Source organism: Carcharodon carcharias, chromosome 18, assembly GCF_017639515.1.
Source record: "Carcharodon carcharias isolate sCarCar2 chromosome 18, sCarCar2.pri, whole genome shotgun sequence".
NCBI classification, from domain to species: domain Eukaryota; kingdom Metazoa; phylum Chordata; class Chondrichthyes; order Lamniformes; family Lamnidae; genus Carcharodon; species Carcharodon carcharias.
Window position 1 is genome coordinate 84,888,023 of NC_054484.1, and position 19,417 is coordinate 84,907,439.

At 46.8% G+C, this 19,417-nt stretch overlaps 1 protein-coding gene across 4 annotated transcripts in view; it reads right to left on the reverse strand.

The window, feature by feature from the left end:
* Nucleotides 1-19,417, reverse strand: part of LOC121290654 (pleckstrin homology-like domain family B member 1) — a 250,600-nt gene that overhangs the window by 55,834 nt on the left and 175,349 nt on the right. For all 4 annotated transcript variants that reach the window (XM_041211388.1, XM_041211386.1, XM_041211389.1 and 1 more), the window contains 2 exons: nt 9,230-9,367; nt 5,354-5,459 (listed from right to left, as the gene is read on the reverse strand). In XM_041211388.1, coding sequence (XP_041067322.1) covers nt 5,354-5,459; nt 9,230-9,367 — 244 coding nt within the window. The remainder of the gene's footprint in view (nt 1-5,353; nt 5,460-9,229; nt 9,368-19,417) is intronic.

Genomic DNA, 19,417 nt, shown 5'->3' on the forward strand with positions numbered 1-19,417 from the left:
AGTGACTAGTAATATCGCACGCAGCGCAGTGACTAGTAATATCGCACGCAGCGCAGTGACCAGCAACATCACACACAGCGCAGTGACCAGTAATATCGCACACAGCGCAGTGACCAGCAACATCGGACACAACGCAGTGACCAGTAATATCACACACAGTGCAGTGACCAGCAACATCACACACAGCGCAGTGACCAGTAATATCGCACACAGCGCAGTGACCAACATCGCACACAGCGCAGTGACCAGTAATATCGCACACAGCGCAGTGATCAACAACATCACACACAGCGCAGTGACCAGTAATATCGCACACAGCGCAGTGACCAGTAATATCGCACACAGCGCAGTGACCAGCAACATCACACACAGCGCAGTGACCAGCAACATCAGACACAGCGCAGTGCCCAGCAACATCACACACAGCGCAGTGACCAGTAATATCACACACAGCGCTGTGACCAGCAACATCACACACAGCACAGTGACCAGCAACATCACACACAGCAGTGACCAGTAATATCGCACACAGCGCAGTGACCAGCAACATCGCACACAACGCAGTGACCAGCAACATCACACAGAGCACAGGGACCAGCAACATCAAACACAGCGCAGTGACCAGCAACATCAAACACAGCAGTGACCTATAATATCACACACAGCAGTAAATTAACACACAGTGACCTGTAATAGCATACACGCCTCACTCACCAATATCAGGTGTAGCGCAGTGACCACTAATATCTCTCACAGCAGTGACCAGTAACATCATACACAGCGCAGTGACCAGTAATATCACAAACAGCACAGTGACCAGTAATATCACACACAGCGCAGTGACCAGTAATATCGCACACAGCGCAGTGACCAGTAATATCACACACAGCGCTGTGACCAGTAATATCACACAGAGCGCAGTGACCAGTAGTATCACACAGAGCACAGTGACCAGTAGTATCACACAGAGCACAGTGACCAGTAATATCACACACAGCGCAGTGACCAGTAATATCACACACAGCGCAGTGACCAGTAATATCACACACAGCGCAGTGACCAGCAACATCACACACAGCGCAGTGACCAGCAACATCAAACACAGCGCAGTGACCAGCAACATCACACACAGCGCAGTGACCAGCAACATCACACACAGCGCAGTGACCAGCAACATCAAACACAGCGCAGTGACCAGCAACATCACACAGAGCACAGTGACCAGCAACATCAAACACAGCAGTGACCTATAACATCACACACAGCAGTAAATTAACACACAGTTACCTGTAATACCATACACGCCTCACTTACCAATATCAGGTGTAGCGCAGTGACCACTAATATCTCTCACAGCAGTGACCAGTAACATCATACACAGCGCAGTGACCACTAATATCTCTCACAGCAGTGACCAGTAACATCGTACACAGCACTAAGACCAGAAAAATCACACACAGCTCAATGACCAATCACATGGCACTCATCAAAGTGACCAGTAATATTGCACACAGCGCAGTAACCAGTCATATCATACACAGCACAGAGACCTGTGATATCACGCACAGCAGAGTGGCCAGTAACAGCTCAGAAACCACAGTGACCAGCAATATCGCACACAGCGCAGTGACCAGCAATATCACATACAGCACAGTGACCAGCAATATCACACACAGCACAGTGACCAGCAATATCACACACAGTGACCAGCAATATCACACACAGCACAGTGACCAGTAATATCGCACACAGCAGTGACCAGTAATATCGCACACAGCAGTGACCAGTAATATCGCACACAGTGACAAGTAATATCACACACAGCAGTGACCAGTAATATCACAACAGCAGTGACCAGTAATATCGCACACAATGACCAGTAATATCGCACACAGCACAGTGACCAGTAATATCGCACACAGTGACCAGTAATATCACACACAGCACAGTGACCAATAATATCGCACACAGTGACCAGTAATATCGCACACAGCACAGTGACCAGTAACATCGCACACGGCGCAGTGACCAGTAATATCGCACACGGCACAGTGACCAGTAATATCACACACAGCGCAGTGACCAGCAACATCACACACAGCGCAGTGACCAGTAATATCGCACACAGCGCAGTGACCAGTAATATCGCACACAGCGCAGTGACCAACAACATCACACACAGCGCAGTGACCAACATCAAACGCAGCGCAGTGACCAGTAATATCACACACAGCGCAGTGACCAGCAACATTGCACACAGCGCAGTGACCAGTAATATCGCACACAGCACAGTGACCAGTAATATCGCACACAGCCCAGTGACCAGCAACATCACACACAGCGCAGTGACCAGCAACATCACACACAGCGCAGTGACCAGCAACATCACACACAGCGCAGTGACCAGCAACATCACACACAGCGCAGTGACCAACAACATCACACACAGCACAGGGACCAGCAACATCAAACACAGCAGTGACCTATAACATCACACACAGCAGTAAATTAACACACAGTGACCTGTAATACCATACACGCCTCACTCACCAATATCAGATGTAGCGCAGTGACCACTAATATCTCTCACAGCAGTGACCAGTAACATCATACACATCACTAAGACCAGAAAAATCACACACAGCTCAATGACCAATCACATGGCACTCATCAAAGTGACCAGTAATATTGCACACAGCACAGTAACCAGTCATATCATACACAGCACAGAGACCTGTGATATCATGCACAGCAGAGTGGCCAGTAATATCACACACAGTGACCAGTAATATCGCACACAGTGGCCAGTAATATCGCACACAGCACAGTGACCAGTAATATCGCACACAGCAGTGACCAGTGATATCGCACACAGTGACCAGTAATATCACACACAGCACAGTGACCAGTAATATCGCACACACACAGTGACCAGTAATATCGCACACAGCACAGTGACCAGTAATATCACACACAGCACAGAGACCAATAATATCGCACACAGCACAGTGACCAGTAATATCGCACACAGCACAGTGACCAGTAATATTGCACACAGCACAGTGACCAGTAATATCACACGCAGCACAGTGACCAGCAATATCATACACAGCAGAGTGACCAGCAATATCACACACACTGACCAGTAATATCACACACAGCAGAGTGACCAGCAATATCACACACAACAGAGTGACCAGCAATATCACACACAGTGACCAGAAAGTTAGCGCAGAGCTCAGTGACCAGTAATATCACACAAAGAACACAAAGGACAGTAATATGGCATACTGAATGGAGGCCAGTGACCAGTAATATCACACACAGCACAGTGACCAGTAATACCACACAGCGCAGTTACTAGTACTAACGCACTCAACACAGTGACCAGTCACATCAGATACAGCAGTGACCAGTAGTAAAACAGGCAGCACAGTGACCAGTAATAAAACAGGCAGCACAGTGACCACTAATAAAACAGGCAGCAGAGTGACCAGTAATATCACACACAGGGACCAGTAATATCGCACACAGCACAGGGACCAGTAATATCGCACACAGCACAGGGACCAGTAATATCGCACACAGCACAGGGACCAGTAATATCGCACACAGCAGTGACCAGTGATATCACACACAGCACAGTGACCAGTAATATCACACACAGTGACCAGTAATATCACACGCAGCACAGTGACCAGCAATATCACACGCAGCACAGTGACCAGCAATATCACACACAGCAGAGTGACCAGCAATTTCACACACAGCACAGTGACCAGCAATATCACACACAGCACAGTGACCAGCAATATCACACACAGCAGTGACCAGTAATATCACACACAGTGACCAGTAATATCACACGCAGCAGAGTGACCAGTAATATCACACGCAGCACAGTGACCAGTAATATCACACGCAGCACAGTGACCAGTAATATCGCACACAGTGACCAGTAATATCACACGCAGCACAGTGACCAGCAATATCACACACAGCAGAGTGACCAGGAAAATCACACACAGTGACCAGTAAGTTAGCGCAGAGCTCAGTGACCAGTAATATCACACAAAGTACACAAAGGACAGTAATATGGCATACTGAATGGAGGCCAGTGACCAGTAATATCGCACACAGCACAGGGACCAGTAATATCGCACACAGCACAGTGACCATTAATATCACACGCAGCACAGTGACCAGTAATATCGCACACAGCGACCAGTAATATCACACGCAGCACAGTGACCAGCAATATCACACACAGCAGAGTGACCAGGAAAATCACACACAGTGACCAGTAAGTTAGCGCAGAGCTCAGTGACCAGTAATATCACACAAAGTACACAAAGGACAGTAATATGGCATACTGAATGGAGGCCAGTGACCAGTAATATCACACACAGCACAGTGACCAGTAATATTGCACACAGTGACCAGTAATATCACACACAGCAGAGTGACCAGTAATATCACACACTGCAGAGTGATCAGCAATATCACACACAGCAGAGTGACCAGCAATATCACACACAGCACAGTGACCAGCAATATCACACACAGTGACCAGTAATATCATACACAGCACAGTGACCAGCAATATCACACGCAGCACAGTGACCAGCAATATCACACACAGCAGAGTGACCAGCAATATCACACACAGTGACCAGTAATATCACACACAGCAGTCACCAGTAATATTGCACACTGCACAGTGACCAGTAATATCACACGCAGCACAGTGACCAGTAATATCGCACACAGTGACCAGTAATATCACACGCAGCACAGTGACCAGTAATATCACACGCAGCACAGTGACCAGTAATATCGCACACAGTGACCAGTAATATCACACGCAGCACAGTGACCAGTAATAGCGCACACAGTGACCAGTAATATCACACGCAGCACAGTGACCAGTAATATCACACACAGCAGAGTGACCAGCAATATCACACACAGCAGAGTGACCAGCAATATCACACACAGCAGAGTGACCAGCAATATCACACACAGCAGAGTGACCCGCAAAATCACACACAGTGACCAGTAAGTTAGTGCAGAGCTCAGTGACCAGTAATATCACACAAAGAACACAAAGGACAGTAATATGGCATACTGAATGGAGGCCAGTGACCAGTAATATCACACACAGCAACCAGTAATATCACACACAGCAGTGACCAGTAATATCACACACAGCACAGTGACCAGTAATATCACACACAGCACAGTGACCAGTAATATCACACAGAGTAATGACCAGTAATATCACACACAGCACAGTGACTAGTTGAACATGGCCAATATTATGTAAAGTTGAGAGATTCTGGATCTGACATACCTTTGTGCCCTTGTAGCCTCCTGATATCCAGCTCATTGACAGCCGCTGTTAGGCTGTGAGGTAGAATGTTGCTGCAGCTGTTGCTTTGTACCAGTGGCGAGTGAGACTGCAGGGCCGATAGAAAAAGAACCTTTATTTTTTACCAAGTAACTCGACTTTTCCAAAATGTTTCATTGAAGTGGCAATTTTAGTCCCTTTATTCACATAAGTGGAGTCAGTTTTAGGAAATGAGATGGAGTGTAAAATCTGGACATGGTGTTGAATAAATTTAGTGGAGATATGCTGGATACAGAACTACAACACCTTGTCCACTTTATCCAACCCGTGATCCCTCCATCAGAGATTCATGCACAACTGTGGGCTCAGTGAATTTCACTTTGTTCCAGTCCCCTCCGAAGAGCATCACTTTGAAGTGAAAATGATGACAACATTCAAATATATTACTATAGCTTTCATTCTCTCAAAGCCAACTGTGCAAGCGGGCAGTCTAGAGTTATACTGTAGTGCGTGCATCACGAAGGATCATGCACAGAGCCAGGCTCGCAGAGATCCAATTAGTCATATAAGTGGGGATACGGGCAGCTTTCAAAACATCGAAGTGTGCAATAGAACACGAGGTGATGGGCCCCCCCAATCGCCTGCACTAACTTCATCCAGGTATTAATTCCAGCAGCCAGCTGTGAAGAGCTCAGTAAAATGTACTCCTCCCCGTTCATTACTGGCAAGGGCAATTTGTCGACATTTTCCTCAGGAGCTTCCCTGATCAACCAGTGGAATATCAGTGGAAAAGTGAGGAGGACAGACGTGCATTTAACTAGCGCCTTTCAACACCTTTTTTAAAAAATTCTTTCTTAGGATGCGGGCATCACTGGCAAGACCAGCATTAACAAGTCAACCTCATTGCTGTGAACGTGGAGTTACCTGTCGGCCAGACTAGTTCAGGATGGCAGATTTCCTTCCCTACGGGACACCAGTGAATCAGATGGGTTTTAGTGACAGTTGATGATTTCATCATGGACACCATCTCTCTGTTCTAGAATTATTCATTAATTGAATTTAAATTCCACCAGCTGCTATGGTGGGATTTGAACCTATGGCCCCAGAGAATCAGCCTGGGCCGATGGATTACTAGGTCCTGTGACATTTCCACTGCACCCCCCGCCTCATTCAGGAATGTCCAGCTGTTGCACAGCTCATGAAGTATTTCTGTAGGGTGGTCAGTGTTGTAATGCAGGAAGTTTTTGTCATGAATTGTGGGTGTGTCTTAACTGGAGTAAAGACAAATAATCTGGATGCTTTGATGTGTGCTAGTTTTGAGGTCAGAGAGTAAGAGAGGTCGAGGTACATTTGCATTTTGTTGAATAGAGCATTAAAGCAGCGAGGTGAAATCTGACACCTAGCTAGCAGAGACACAGCAATGTTTACATTACTAATAAAATTGGTACTACGAAAGGGGTTATATTGTTAGAAGAGATGGAGTTCAAAGAGGCTGGTGAAACAATCAGAATTTATATTCAATGATATGTGCTGGATATAATGATGGCAGTTTTCATGTGTGTAGGGCAGAGGCAATGTAAGATCAAAGTAGCTGTAACCCTATCACTGGCTCCACAGGAACCAAAGTGAAAAGAATCTCATTTTGAATTCCTAAGGTGAAAATCTTTTGCCTGGTGTTTTGGTTAAGTCTGTGGATTGCTGTTGCCTTAATGGAGATTAGTTTGGGAATTTGTTAAAAGTTATGGTAGTAGTAATTTGTAGCCATGTGTATATATTTAACTTGTGTAAATTAATAAAATCTTTCATTTAGTTTAATATAAAACCTCTTGAGAACTGGTGGTCTGAATCCTGAATTTAGAACTGTATCTTAAACATACCACTTAAAAATAGAGGTCATGACAGTTGTTTAAAGTTTCCCTCTGCGATCTTTAAACAACCCGGTTTCGCCTCTCAAGTCCTCTCCACCAGGGTATCAGCCTGGATTCCAGACATAAGTTCCAACCTCTGACAAAACAGTGAATGAGGTTTCAATGGCCAGTGGAAAGAATCTCCCAGGTAGTTCCCCCTCAATATGTGGGATATTAAGGCCAGCGCCAGATTTTGTGTTATACAGCACAAAGATCATTTCATACAGCCAGGAGGTGAAAATGCATACATTGCTGTTGAAACCTGTAATCACCCAGCTCCAGAATCAAAACTCAAGCAGATATGAAAGTGGAGGGGTACACTGAATCACAGCAGTAAACGTGGAATAGTTTACTGTGAGCATTCACACCCCTCACAAACAGGAGCTGGAAATGAATCTTCTCTTTCAGTTTGATAGCAGTGGCCGGAGTTTAATGTGACACACCAAGGGTTGTCTGTGTCCCTGCCTTTTTGCCTCACGCAATTTCATGAAGACTGCTTTCAGAGTCACAGACCAACCAGCTTAACATCAAGCCTTTGATTAAATAAATGGCTTTCATCCTTCAAACACAGGCAGAGAGATCCTCACTGGCTGTGACTCAGTTTCACAGTTTTATAGCTTAGCTGGGTCAAAGAGCAGGCTAACTTTTCAATTGAATCCTTCTGTTCTATTTGCCCAGGGGCCCACATCTCACATCCTTGTGATAAATTAAACCAGGGCCCACAGGGTCGTTTTTGATGTTCCCTTCTTTGTCCCGGAGTTTGGAAGCTGTGTTTGATGAAAAATTATGTGTCAAAATGAGGGGCTTAAATGAACACCACTTCCAATTGTAACTGCTGATCCTTTCTCAATTCCACAGATATCATTTCCATTGGTAAAACATGTCTCACTTGACAAGAAGGGGCATTGGAGGACCTTTTTTTTATTTATTCATTCATGAGATGTGGGTGTCGCTGGCTGGGCTGGCGTTTATTGCCCATCCCTAATTGCCCTTGAGAAGGTGGTGGTGAGCTGCCTTCTTGAACCACTGCAGTCCATGTGGTGTAGGTACACCCACAGTGCTGTTAGGAGGGAGTTCCAGGATTTTGACCCAGCGACAGTGAAGGAACAGCGATATATTTCCGAGTCAGGGTGGTGAGTGATTTGGAGGGGAACTTCCAGGCAGTGGTGTTCTCATGTGTCTGCTGCCCTTGTCCTTCTAGATGGTAGTGGTCGTGGGTTTGGAAGGTGCTGCCTAAGGAGTCTTGGTGAATTTCTGCAGTGCATCCTGTAGATGGTACACACTGATGCTACTGTGCGTCGGTGGTGGAGGAAGTGAATGTTTGTGGATGGGGTGCCAATCAAATGGCTGCTTTGTCCTGGATGGTGTCGAGCTCCTTAAATGCTGCTGCAGCTGCACTTATTTTGTGCACAGAGGTGAGCTCCTGATTTTCTCAGCCACCCAATATAACGCCTGGATGAAGGATCTGAAGACTCTGAAGAAGAGTCTTAGACTCGAAACGTTAACTCTTTTTCTCTCTCCACGGGTGCTGTCAGCCCTGCTGAGTTTTTCCAGCATTTTCTGTTTTTATTTATTTTTAATACCTGGAGGAGTTGGGTGTGCCATGAACCGGACACAGTGGCTGCCCAGCTAAATTTTCAGTGGAGCCATGGTACAGCATGACTGTTCATCTCCCCCATGCCCCAACTCCACAGTCCTGGTGATCATGGACCCCATCCGTAGGTCTTACTTGAGGGCCACTCCCTATGAGGTGGGAGCTGCTTGTGGAGTCCCCAATGAAACAGTCATTCCCTGCTAGGAGGCAGATAAGGCCCAGGCTCAATTTCATGCTCAGTCTACTTACTACTCCAAAGTAGCATCAAATCCGTCTGTTGCACTCAAGGGTCTCTCAAGACTGGAGAATGTTGGTGCAATTCAACTTTAACACGAATAGTGCCCAGTTAGTTAGTGGCTATTCTGTTCATAGACTTACCTTAGACATCGAATTGTGGCCCAGAGTCACACTATTATACTTGGATGAAGTTGAGCTGTTTTTTTTCCTCGGCACTGTGTCACTCAGATACAAACCCTCTTTCTGCTGTTTCCTTCTGTCCTCCAGAGTACGGAAGTTCTTTGAAATGAGATGGAACATATTCAAATGATACCGCAAGCAAACAAGTGTCCCCACAGCAAAATATAATTGTCCATGCTAGGAGTCACGCTTTGAAAGACACACTTCCTGTCAGGGTCACACTCACTTCCACTAACACTTACCTGCCACACCTTGACCTACGGTTATAAAACAGCCCCTTAACCCACAGTCACTGGGAGCACTGTGACTGAAGCTCTGCTTGCATTCGATAGAATGCAAACCTGTGACTATTAGCCAGCCAGTTAATTCTTTCCTAAAATTATTGTTACAATATTATAAAAAATCGGAATGACCAGTCACCATACTTGAAACAAAAGATGTGGCCAGCATTAGTGCCAAAAATAAGTGTTAAAAACAATTATATTATCTAAAGCACTGGTCAAAATATGCAATTGTAAAGAGAGAATCATGTTTACTCAAAACAAAAAGTATTTGCACTTATATTGCACCTTTCATGACCACAGGACGTCTGAAAGTATTTAGAGCCAATGAGTTTCGAAGAATAGCTTTAACAGGATCCAAGCCGGTTGGTGAAGCCAAAACCAAGGTACAGAGCTTTTCTTTACTGAGAGAGTTTATTGCCTTGTTCAGTCTCATAGCTTTCCTCCCACTCAATCCAATGTCCCCAGTCATTCCCCAAGGACAATTAATGCCCATCACCTGTTTCTCTTAACCTAACAATGTAATTGACATTAACAAACATTAACAATGTAATTGACAAGACATTAACAGTAGCCACTGTTGTAATGTAGGAAATACGGCAACCAATATGTATCCAGCAAGGTAAGACAAACAAAAATGTGATAACAACCAATTAATCTGTTTTAGGCATTTGGTTGAGGGATAAATATTAGCCAGGACACTGGAAAAACCTTTCATATCTACGTGAGGGCAGAGCGTTTAATGTCTCATCTAAAAGACAGCACCTTCGACAGTGCAGCTCTCCATCTGTACTGCACTGAAATGTCACTGTAGATTATGTGATCAATCTGTGGATGGGGACTTGAACCCACAAACTTCTGACTCCGAGGCCAGAGTCTTAGCCATTGAGCCATGACTGTAAACCTATTGAAGACTAGAAGATGAGAAAATGAAAATAAATGTGTTCACAACTGAACGATGTTCAGATTTTCACTAATATATTTCTCAATACAAAAACAAGGAGAAGCTATTCTCCGAATCCCAACCTAAGAAACGATGTGGACATTTGCTAAATGATGCTGTGGTGTGTATGGTGCAAAATGTCAAAAGTTTGCAACAGATTTGTGGATATTGGATTCAAAGGTCGATGATTGGTTCTCCTGGAACTCTATGTGGAGCCATGGAGTTCCCTTTAGGACAAAGGCAGACAGTGGGAGCCTTGTTTATAATTTATTCTTTCATGGGATGTGGGCGGCACCGGTAAGGCCAGCATGTGTTTCCCATCCCTAATTGCCCTTGAACTGAGTGTCTTGCTAGGCTATTTGAGGGCAGTTACGAGTCAACCACATTGCTGTGGGTCTGGAGTCACATGTAGGCCAGACCAGGTAAAGACGACAGATTTCCTTCCCCAAAGGACATCAGTGAACCAGATGGGTTTTTAGCAACAATAGTTTCATGATTACCATTACTGAGACTAGCTTTGTATTCCAGATTTATTAAGTTAATTTAAATTCCACCAGCTCCGTAGTGGGATTTGAACCCATGTGCCCCAGAGGACTGTCTGATGGAACAGCTAGAAGATCCATAGATGTTTGATGGGCCATCTCTCAATAATGGCAGGAATATTAATCACTTCTACTATTATAGGCCAGATGGATGACAGAGGTTCAAGAAGGCAGCTCACTAGCACCTTCTCAGGGGCAATAAATGCTGGCCTTGCCAATGATGCTTACTTCCTAAACTTTGTATGAAACATTTGTTCAGAAGGGATAACAGCCAAAATGTGGGATCCCCCGTACTCTGAGAACTCAAGCAGCCAGAGAAAATCCCGCCCAGTCTGGCTGAAGATTGTAGCAAGTGTTTCAGCCTTATGTTTGCACTGATTTGCTGGGCTCCTCCATCCTTGAGAATAGGGATATCTGTGGAGCCTCCCCATCCAGTGAGTTGTTTAATTATCCACCACCCCGCGACTGGATGTGGCAGGACTGCAGAGTTTAGATCTCATCCATTGGTTGTGGAATCGCTTAGTTCTGTCTTTCACTTGTTGCTTGCGCTGTTTGGCACGCATGTAGTCCTGTGTTATAGCTTCACCAGGTTGACACCTCATTTTTAGGTATGCCTGGTGCTGCTCCTGCCATGCCCTCCTGCAGCCTTCACTGAACCAGAGTTAATCCCCTAGCTTGATGGTAATGGTATAGTCGAGGATATGCCAGGCCATGAGGTTACAGATTGTGTTTGAGTACAATTCTGCTGCTGCTGATGGCCCACAGCACCTCATGGATGCCTAGTCTTGAGTTGTTAGATCTGTTCGAAATCTATCCCATTTAGCACGATGGTAGTGCCACACTACATGATGGAAGGTATCCTCGATGTGAAGGCAGGACTTCGTCTCCAGATCACAATCCCAGCACAATTTGGACTAATTCAAGGTCCAGACCAATCACAAAACTGGGGGCTTTAGAAGAAAAGAGTACAGCCCAATGCCTCCACTGCAATAGGATTGGACAGTATGGCAAACTGCGCAAGTCAAAACCCCAGAAACACACAGAAGGCCCAAAAATGACCAACAAGGTCGAGGCTGCAAACCAAAACGACACACAGTCATGTTTATTGGGTGAGGTCAAAGATCTTGGTTTCTCGTTTTGGAATGTGGACAGCTTTGTCAATGGTCATCTAACAAATTTTAAATTAGATTCAGGTGCCAGTGTGAGAGTCGTGTCGACAAGGAACAATGGCTGAAAGACCTTTGGCTTTGAATGATGGACACTCCGCTTTACAGGCATGGAGGAATCTGACTTCCTGGAACCACTGAGGTATGGTGACAAACAGATCGTTGAGCTGATGTATGTTATCCGTAACCAGCCTTTCTCTCTCCTGAGCAGGGATGCCCGTGTGGCCCTGAATCTCCTCCAGATGACAGATGATGTCAGGACTACCACTGTTGTTCACCTACCAGAACTTCAAGGCCCTGAGTACTCAAACACTAAAGAGTATCCTGACTGGAACTGCAGCTCTGAATTCTCTTCTCTCTTTGCGGAGTTAATTTGTCCATTCTTATTGTAGGTCCCAGAAAACCCTCAATGGTTAAAACCAGCCAACCATTCACAAAATAACCAGTGGAGAAGGCGAATGAGAGTGATCAGCAGTCTGAGAAACCTCTGTCTCTGGCCCTGGTTATGGTACAAAATGTCAACACTGCAACCACTGTGCATTCCTTGCAACTCCCAGCTGGCCTGCCTTGACCACAAGAGATGCTGGAACCTAGCAGCAGTCGCTCATGGTCGACAACAAAAAGCAGAGGTTAGCGTACCACTAAACTTCCTTCTCGCCATAGGGACGCTCTTCCTCAGCCTCAGAGGGCTTTGAGAAGGCCCACACATAGATAGAAGAAAGGGAAGAAGCAACTCAGGCACTAGCACAAAGTTTGTCTGCCCCACAGGAAACAAGTTAGAGCAGCAACAACCACTGACCAATGCGGCAGCCGAACAGCCCAAGTGTGGCTCTACACGAGGGAATAGAAGAAAAGAGTGAGAGCCAACCCAGATGCCAGACCAACTCCTAGCCAACAGGAAGGACCAGCAACAGCAGAGCCTACCACTCCTCCGACAGAACAGCGAACGAGATATGGAAGGATTGTAAGGCTTCCAGACCACCTGAACCTTTAATTCATGGACTTGAAGGGGGAAAATGGGATATTGAGAATATCGTCACAGTGATAACAGCGATGACATAGTAACAACAATGTAATTGTATATAACTAGTAATAATGTAAGACCAAGTAAACTAGTGTAACTCCTTATACATTGGATAAAGACTTGGAGGGAGGCGTAGTATAAGGGTCTGGTGCATATAGGGTTAATGTGCAACTGAGTACAGTACCGCCCACATAGTGATGTAAGATGGCACCTGACCCAGACCCAGGGGTCAGTGTGGTGTTGAGTAGAAATGTGTACAGACCTAAGCATGGAGACAGCTCCTAGCTTGTACCCTTCATTGTACACGTGTAAATAGTTCTGATAGTTAAACTTACAGTTAGACAAGATTTACAGTTAAGCTACAGAAGACTACGGAGACTTCTTTAAGACATTCCGCTCTGTAACCAATGCCCTCTTAACAAGAGAGAGAGAGAGCACGAGTGTGAGAGTAAGTGTTAACACAGAGGGAAGTACAGGGAATGAATGTACGATGAATTGCATTACAAGGTGGCAGATTTACGTTGGAGAGGTTGTGTATAAATACCCCTTGTTCCATGGACCATTTACCCTTTATCAGTTTTATACAGCCCACACCAACCTAACAGATAACAGCATTTCACAGAGGGAGAGACATTGAGAGATTACCTGGTTGCGTCTGCTATGCTTTTTAACTGGAAGTGGAGGTGGACAAGGAAGAGGAGGAGGAAGAGCAGGACAGGCAGCAGCATCTGCACAAGATACCACATCGTCAGACCAACGCACCGCTGGTGGCTTCGGCACAGGACGAAAGGAAAGTTCAGAAGGGGAGTCACATCCAAGAGAAAGAGACGATGCCTTTGATTGCTAAACCAACAAAAGCAGGTATGAAAGACTCGGGACTGAAGAAGTGGATTCAACACTGCCTGTCTAGTGGCCCCAGGAGACTGTGAGCAAACTGACTGAGATGGCAAATACCCTGGGGTCCTGGGGCAGTGTAGGGTAGGTGGGCAAGGTCAGGCCTAGGCAAGGATGGGAGCAGAAGCTAGTAATGCGTCTCTGCCCCCAAAATAATTACCAGTAAATACCTCAGGGACTGGGATAGGGAGTGGGGTGGGGGGGACGCTGCACCTCATGACATCACAAAAGGGGCATAAATTCAAGGTGAGGGGCAGGAGGTTTAGGGGGGGATGAGAGGAAAAACTTGTTTATCTAGAGGGTGGTGACGGTCTGGAATGCGCTGCCTGGGAGGGTGGTGGAGGCGGGTTGCCTCACATCCTTTAAAAAGTACCTGGATGAGCACTTGGCACGTCATAACATTCAAAGCTATGGGCCAAGTGCTGGTAAATGGGGTTAGGTAGGTAGGGCAGGTGTTTCTCACATGTTGGTGCAGACTTGATGGGCCGAAGGACCTCTTCTGCACTGTGATTCTGTGTGAGGCGGTATTCTCACCTCCACTGCCCCAGAAATAGTAGATGCTGGACTCAGCGGGCAGTGATGGTGGGGTTTGCAGAAACATTCCAGAACATTCTAGCTGCCAAGCACCATGTTATGTTGACCCCTGATGCCTGGAGTGCCCATCGAGGGCCAATGTGATAAGGGTAACCTGTCGCATTGTGCAGACTGCCTGAAGCTGGGAACTTGGGTGGGAGTGGAGTCAAATTGCCACACAAGCTGTCCGCATTCCCCGAGGGCTCAATTCGGCCAAGCTGACAGTGCACAGCGATGGCGCGGCATGGCTGAGGGGCCAAAGGGCCAGGCCTCATTCAAACGCAGGCCTCATCCGAATAAATCAGGCCCCATCACAGCTGACCTATCTGAGGCCTTGACCAATTCCAATCCACAATGAGGCCCTGAGACTGAGCAGGAAATGGGGTGGGCACTCAGGGAGGGTGGACCCAGGAGAACCCCACCCCCTTCCAGCTCCACATTTGGGAAACATCTTTTGAGGGGCCTTCAGCCATCCCTTTAAGAACCACCAGTTAGAATTCTCTGCACCCAAAAATACCAGGTAGGCCTTGACTGGGACAAACGAGTTTAGGTGCCTGGGTCTGAAATGGGAAATGAGGGAGGCACATCTTCAAATCGAAACAAGCTCAGATTTCATTTCAGGCAGACACCAGGGCAACTAAACACAAGACCCCAACCAGTTTAGCCATGGCCTGTTAGATTTACAACCCTTTGTGGCGATGGGATGGCCCTGTCTCTGTTCTCTTTACGAGCCCCAGATTCATTTGGCAATTTGCCAAGACCAGATCGAGCCGGCCAACCTTGTGATGAGCTGTGGTTACCTGTTGGAGGATGGGAGCTTCAGCAACTGCCTCAGGAGACGCAGCGAGTGAATCAGGGGGGCAATTGGTCTTTGAGCTGCTGTACAACTGATTAATCTGGTTTACAGTCACATAGTCCTGAGGAGAAAGAGGTGAAGGAGGAGAGAGAGAGAGAGAAAGGTTAAAAGGGGGAAAAATACAGTGGGTAAAATAGCGTCATCAGAGGAGAGGAACTTGTGGCATAGATTCAATAAATATAAACCACAAAGGACAGTGAGAGAGGGGGAGAGAGAGATGGAGGGGAGCTGCATGGCACTGTAGAATGGGTATTAAAAGTAGGTAATCACACCACAAAAGAATAGCAGACATCATACTTACCAGCCTTTTCCCCAGGAACATTTGTCGAGATTGGCCACTGCATCTTCTGAGGAATCCCTCCTCCTGCCATAGATTCCAGTGAACCCATCCCCATGGCAACGAACCACCACCCCCACCCCCACCCCCACCCCACCCCCCAACCTTTCCCTAGGAAATTAGCAGTGACTATTTTTCAGGATAAACTTTCTGACGGAATACTGGGGGTAATTTTAACTTAACGAGAAACAGGTAGGATTTGGGGTGGTGGGGGGAGGTTGGGTTGGGTTGGGGCAGGTTCAGGTTTACATCTCACCCGCTTGCACACACTACTGATTTCAATGAATAGTAAATTCCGACACAGGGTAAAACCTGTGTTGCACCCAAACCAATCCTGTCACAGTTTCCCGACAGGGTGGGCTTGGGGGAGGGGTTCAATTAAAATTGACCCAGCGTTTAGTCTTTCAGGTCTGTCTTCCATCCGGACATTCCAGAGATGGGCCTATCTCTGGGATCCTTTCCAATAGACTGTTGAGAGTTGAGAAGTTGTGATCTCACAGCCACCTCCAGGGGCTGTAGAATGAACAATTTGCTTCGGAATCAGAAATGACCTGAGCTATGATGGACAACAAAACAAAAACAGAATTACCTGGAAAAACTCAGCAGGTCTGGCAGCATCGGCGGAGAAGAAAAGAGTTGACGTTTCGAGTCCTCATGACCCTTCGACAGAACTTGAGTTCGAGTCCAAGAAAGAGCTGAAATATAAGCTGGTTTAAGGTGTGTGTGTGGGGGGGGCGGAGAGATAGAGAGACAGAGAGGTGGAGGGGGGGCGGTGTGGTTGTAAGGACAAACAAGCAGTGATAGAAGCAGATCATCAAAAGATGTCAACGACAATAGTACAATAGAACACATAGGTGTTAGAGTTAAAGTTGGTGATATTATCTAAACGAATGTGCTAATTAAGAATGGATGGTAGGGCACTCAAGGTATAGCTCTAGTGGGTTTTTTTTTAATTATATAATGGAAATAGGTGGGAAAAGGAAAATCTTTATAATTTATTGGAAAAAAAAGGGAAGGGGGAAACAGAAAGGGGGTGGGGATGGGGGAGGGAGCTCACGACCTAAAGTTGTTGAATTCAATATTCAGTCCGGAAGGCTGTAAAGTCCCTAGTCGGAAGATGAGGTGTTGTTCCTCCAGTTTGCGTTGGGCTTCACTGGAACAATGCAGCAAGCCAAGGACAGACATGTGGGCAAGAGAGCAGGGTGGAGTGTTAAAATGGCAAGCGACAGGGAGGTTTGGGTCATTCTTGCGGACAGACCGCAGGTGTTCTGCAAAGCGGTCGCCCAGTTTACGTTTGGTCTCTCCAATGTAGAGGAGACCATATTGGGAGCAACGAATGCAGTAGACTAAGTTGGGGGAAATGCAAGTGAAATGCTGCTTCACTTGAAAGGAGTGTTTGGGTCCTTGGACGGTGAGGAGAGAGGAAGTGAAGGGGCAGGTGTTGCATCTTTTGCGTGGGCATGGGGTGGTGCCATAGGAGGGGGTTGAGGAGTAGGGGGTGATGGAGGAGTGGACCAGGGTGTCCCAGAGGGAGCGATCCCTACGGAATGCCGATAAAGGGGGTGAAGGGAAGATGTGTTTGGTGGTGGCATCATGCTGGAGTTGGCGGAAATGGCGGAGGATGATCCTTTGAATGCGGAGGCTGGTGGGGTGATAAGTGAGGACAAGGGGGACCCTATCATGTTTCTGGGAGGGAGGAGAAGGCGTGAGGGCGGATGCGCGGGAGATGGGCCGGACATGGTTGAGGGCCCTGTCAACGACCGTGGGTGGAAAACCTCGGTTAAGGAAGAAGGAGGACATGTCAGAGGAACTGTTTTTGAATGTAGCATCATCGGAACAGATGCGACGGAGGCGAAGGAACTGAGAGAATGGGATGGAGTCCTTACAGGAAGCGGGGTGTGAGGAGCTGTAGTCGAGATAGCTGTGGGAGTCGGTGGGTTTGTAATGGATATTGGTGGACAGTCTATCACCAGAGATTGAGACAGAGAGGTCAAGGAAGGGAAGGGAAGTGTCAGAGATGGACCACGTGAAAATGATGGAGGGGTGGAGATTGGAAGCAAAATTAATAAATTTTTCCAAGTCCCGACGAGAGCATGAAGCGGCACCGAAGTAATCATCGATGTACCGGAGAAAGAGTTGTGGAAGGGGGCCGGAGTAGGACTGGAACAAGGAATGTTCCACATACCCCATAAAGAGACAGGCATAGCTGGGGCCCATGCGGGTACCCATAGCCACACCTTTTATTTGGAGGAAGTGAGAGGAGTTGAAGGAGAAATTGTTCAGCGTGAGAACAAGTTCAGTCAGACGGAGGAGAGTAGTGGTGGATGGGGATTGTTTGGGCCTCTGTTCGAGAAAGAAGCTAAGGGCCCTCAGACCATCCTGGTGGGGGATGGAGGTGTAGAGGGATTGGACGTCCATGGTGAAGAGGAAGCGGTTGGGGCCAGGGAACTGGAAATTGTTGATGTGACGTAAGGTGTCAGTTATCTCTGAGCTATGATGGGTTTGACAGGCGGGAGGGTTTAAGTAGATGCTGCGGGTCCTCAGCTTGCCAATCCTGACAGCTCTTTGGGCTGGATGCAGTGCCCTCATTGCGAGATGCATGAAGCCTTCAACTAACCCAGTCAGTGTAGATGAGCAGCTGGATGTTCAATACCATTCAAATTGGTCCCAGTGCATTGCTAAATCCTTCATGGGACTGACATCGTCTGCAGCACTGGATAAAACAGCTTCTATCCACTAGCCAGAAAGAAAAATACTAACACCTCCCAGACTTCATGTAGGAATGTTCTCCTTTACTTATCATTCCTGAGCTGGGATTGAATTAAGAGGGTAGCAACGTTATCAAGAGGCTGTGCACCTACAGAGCGTGTCCATTGTATCACACCTTTCACACTGAAAGGTGCGCAGCTGTTACCGCTCCATAACGTCACAGTGTCACATCTCGGGCTGCCACAACACAGCTCCAGCTATATCAGGAGATGGGGAAGAGAAGGGGGGACAAAAGCCATCATGCAATCCCTACTCCTCTTATAGGATAGGGCGGGGGACCTCAGATTGAAAGATTTAAACCCCTAAAGCTGGAATATCCATTGAAGCCACTAAGGGCCTGTAACAGGGGAATGACACAGTCACTGCAATGATGCTGAGTCACTCCCACTATGTCCAAATGATAGAACTCCTGTGGATAACAGCAACTTGATTCAATCACAGCCGTGCTGCAGCTTTCAAACCCGACAGTCAGAGCAATTAAATAGATCAAAGGGGCAGTAAGATCAGAGCCCACATTATTGACTTCAGCTGTAGGCTACTCACACGGTACAAACAGCCAACTCCCAGTCAGAGCGTAAAAATTTGATCCTGCTCAGGAAAGTTACTCAACACGAGGTGAATCAAACCCACCTTGTGTGCTGTGTGAGGATAGCCAGTGGCTGTCTCTCTGTCCCTCCCGCTCCTGCTTCCCCTCCCCCACACCTCCAACACAAGCCAACCTTCCCCTTTCCAGCTGGGCAATTTAACTTCTCCCCACTCATTGG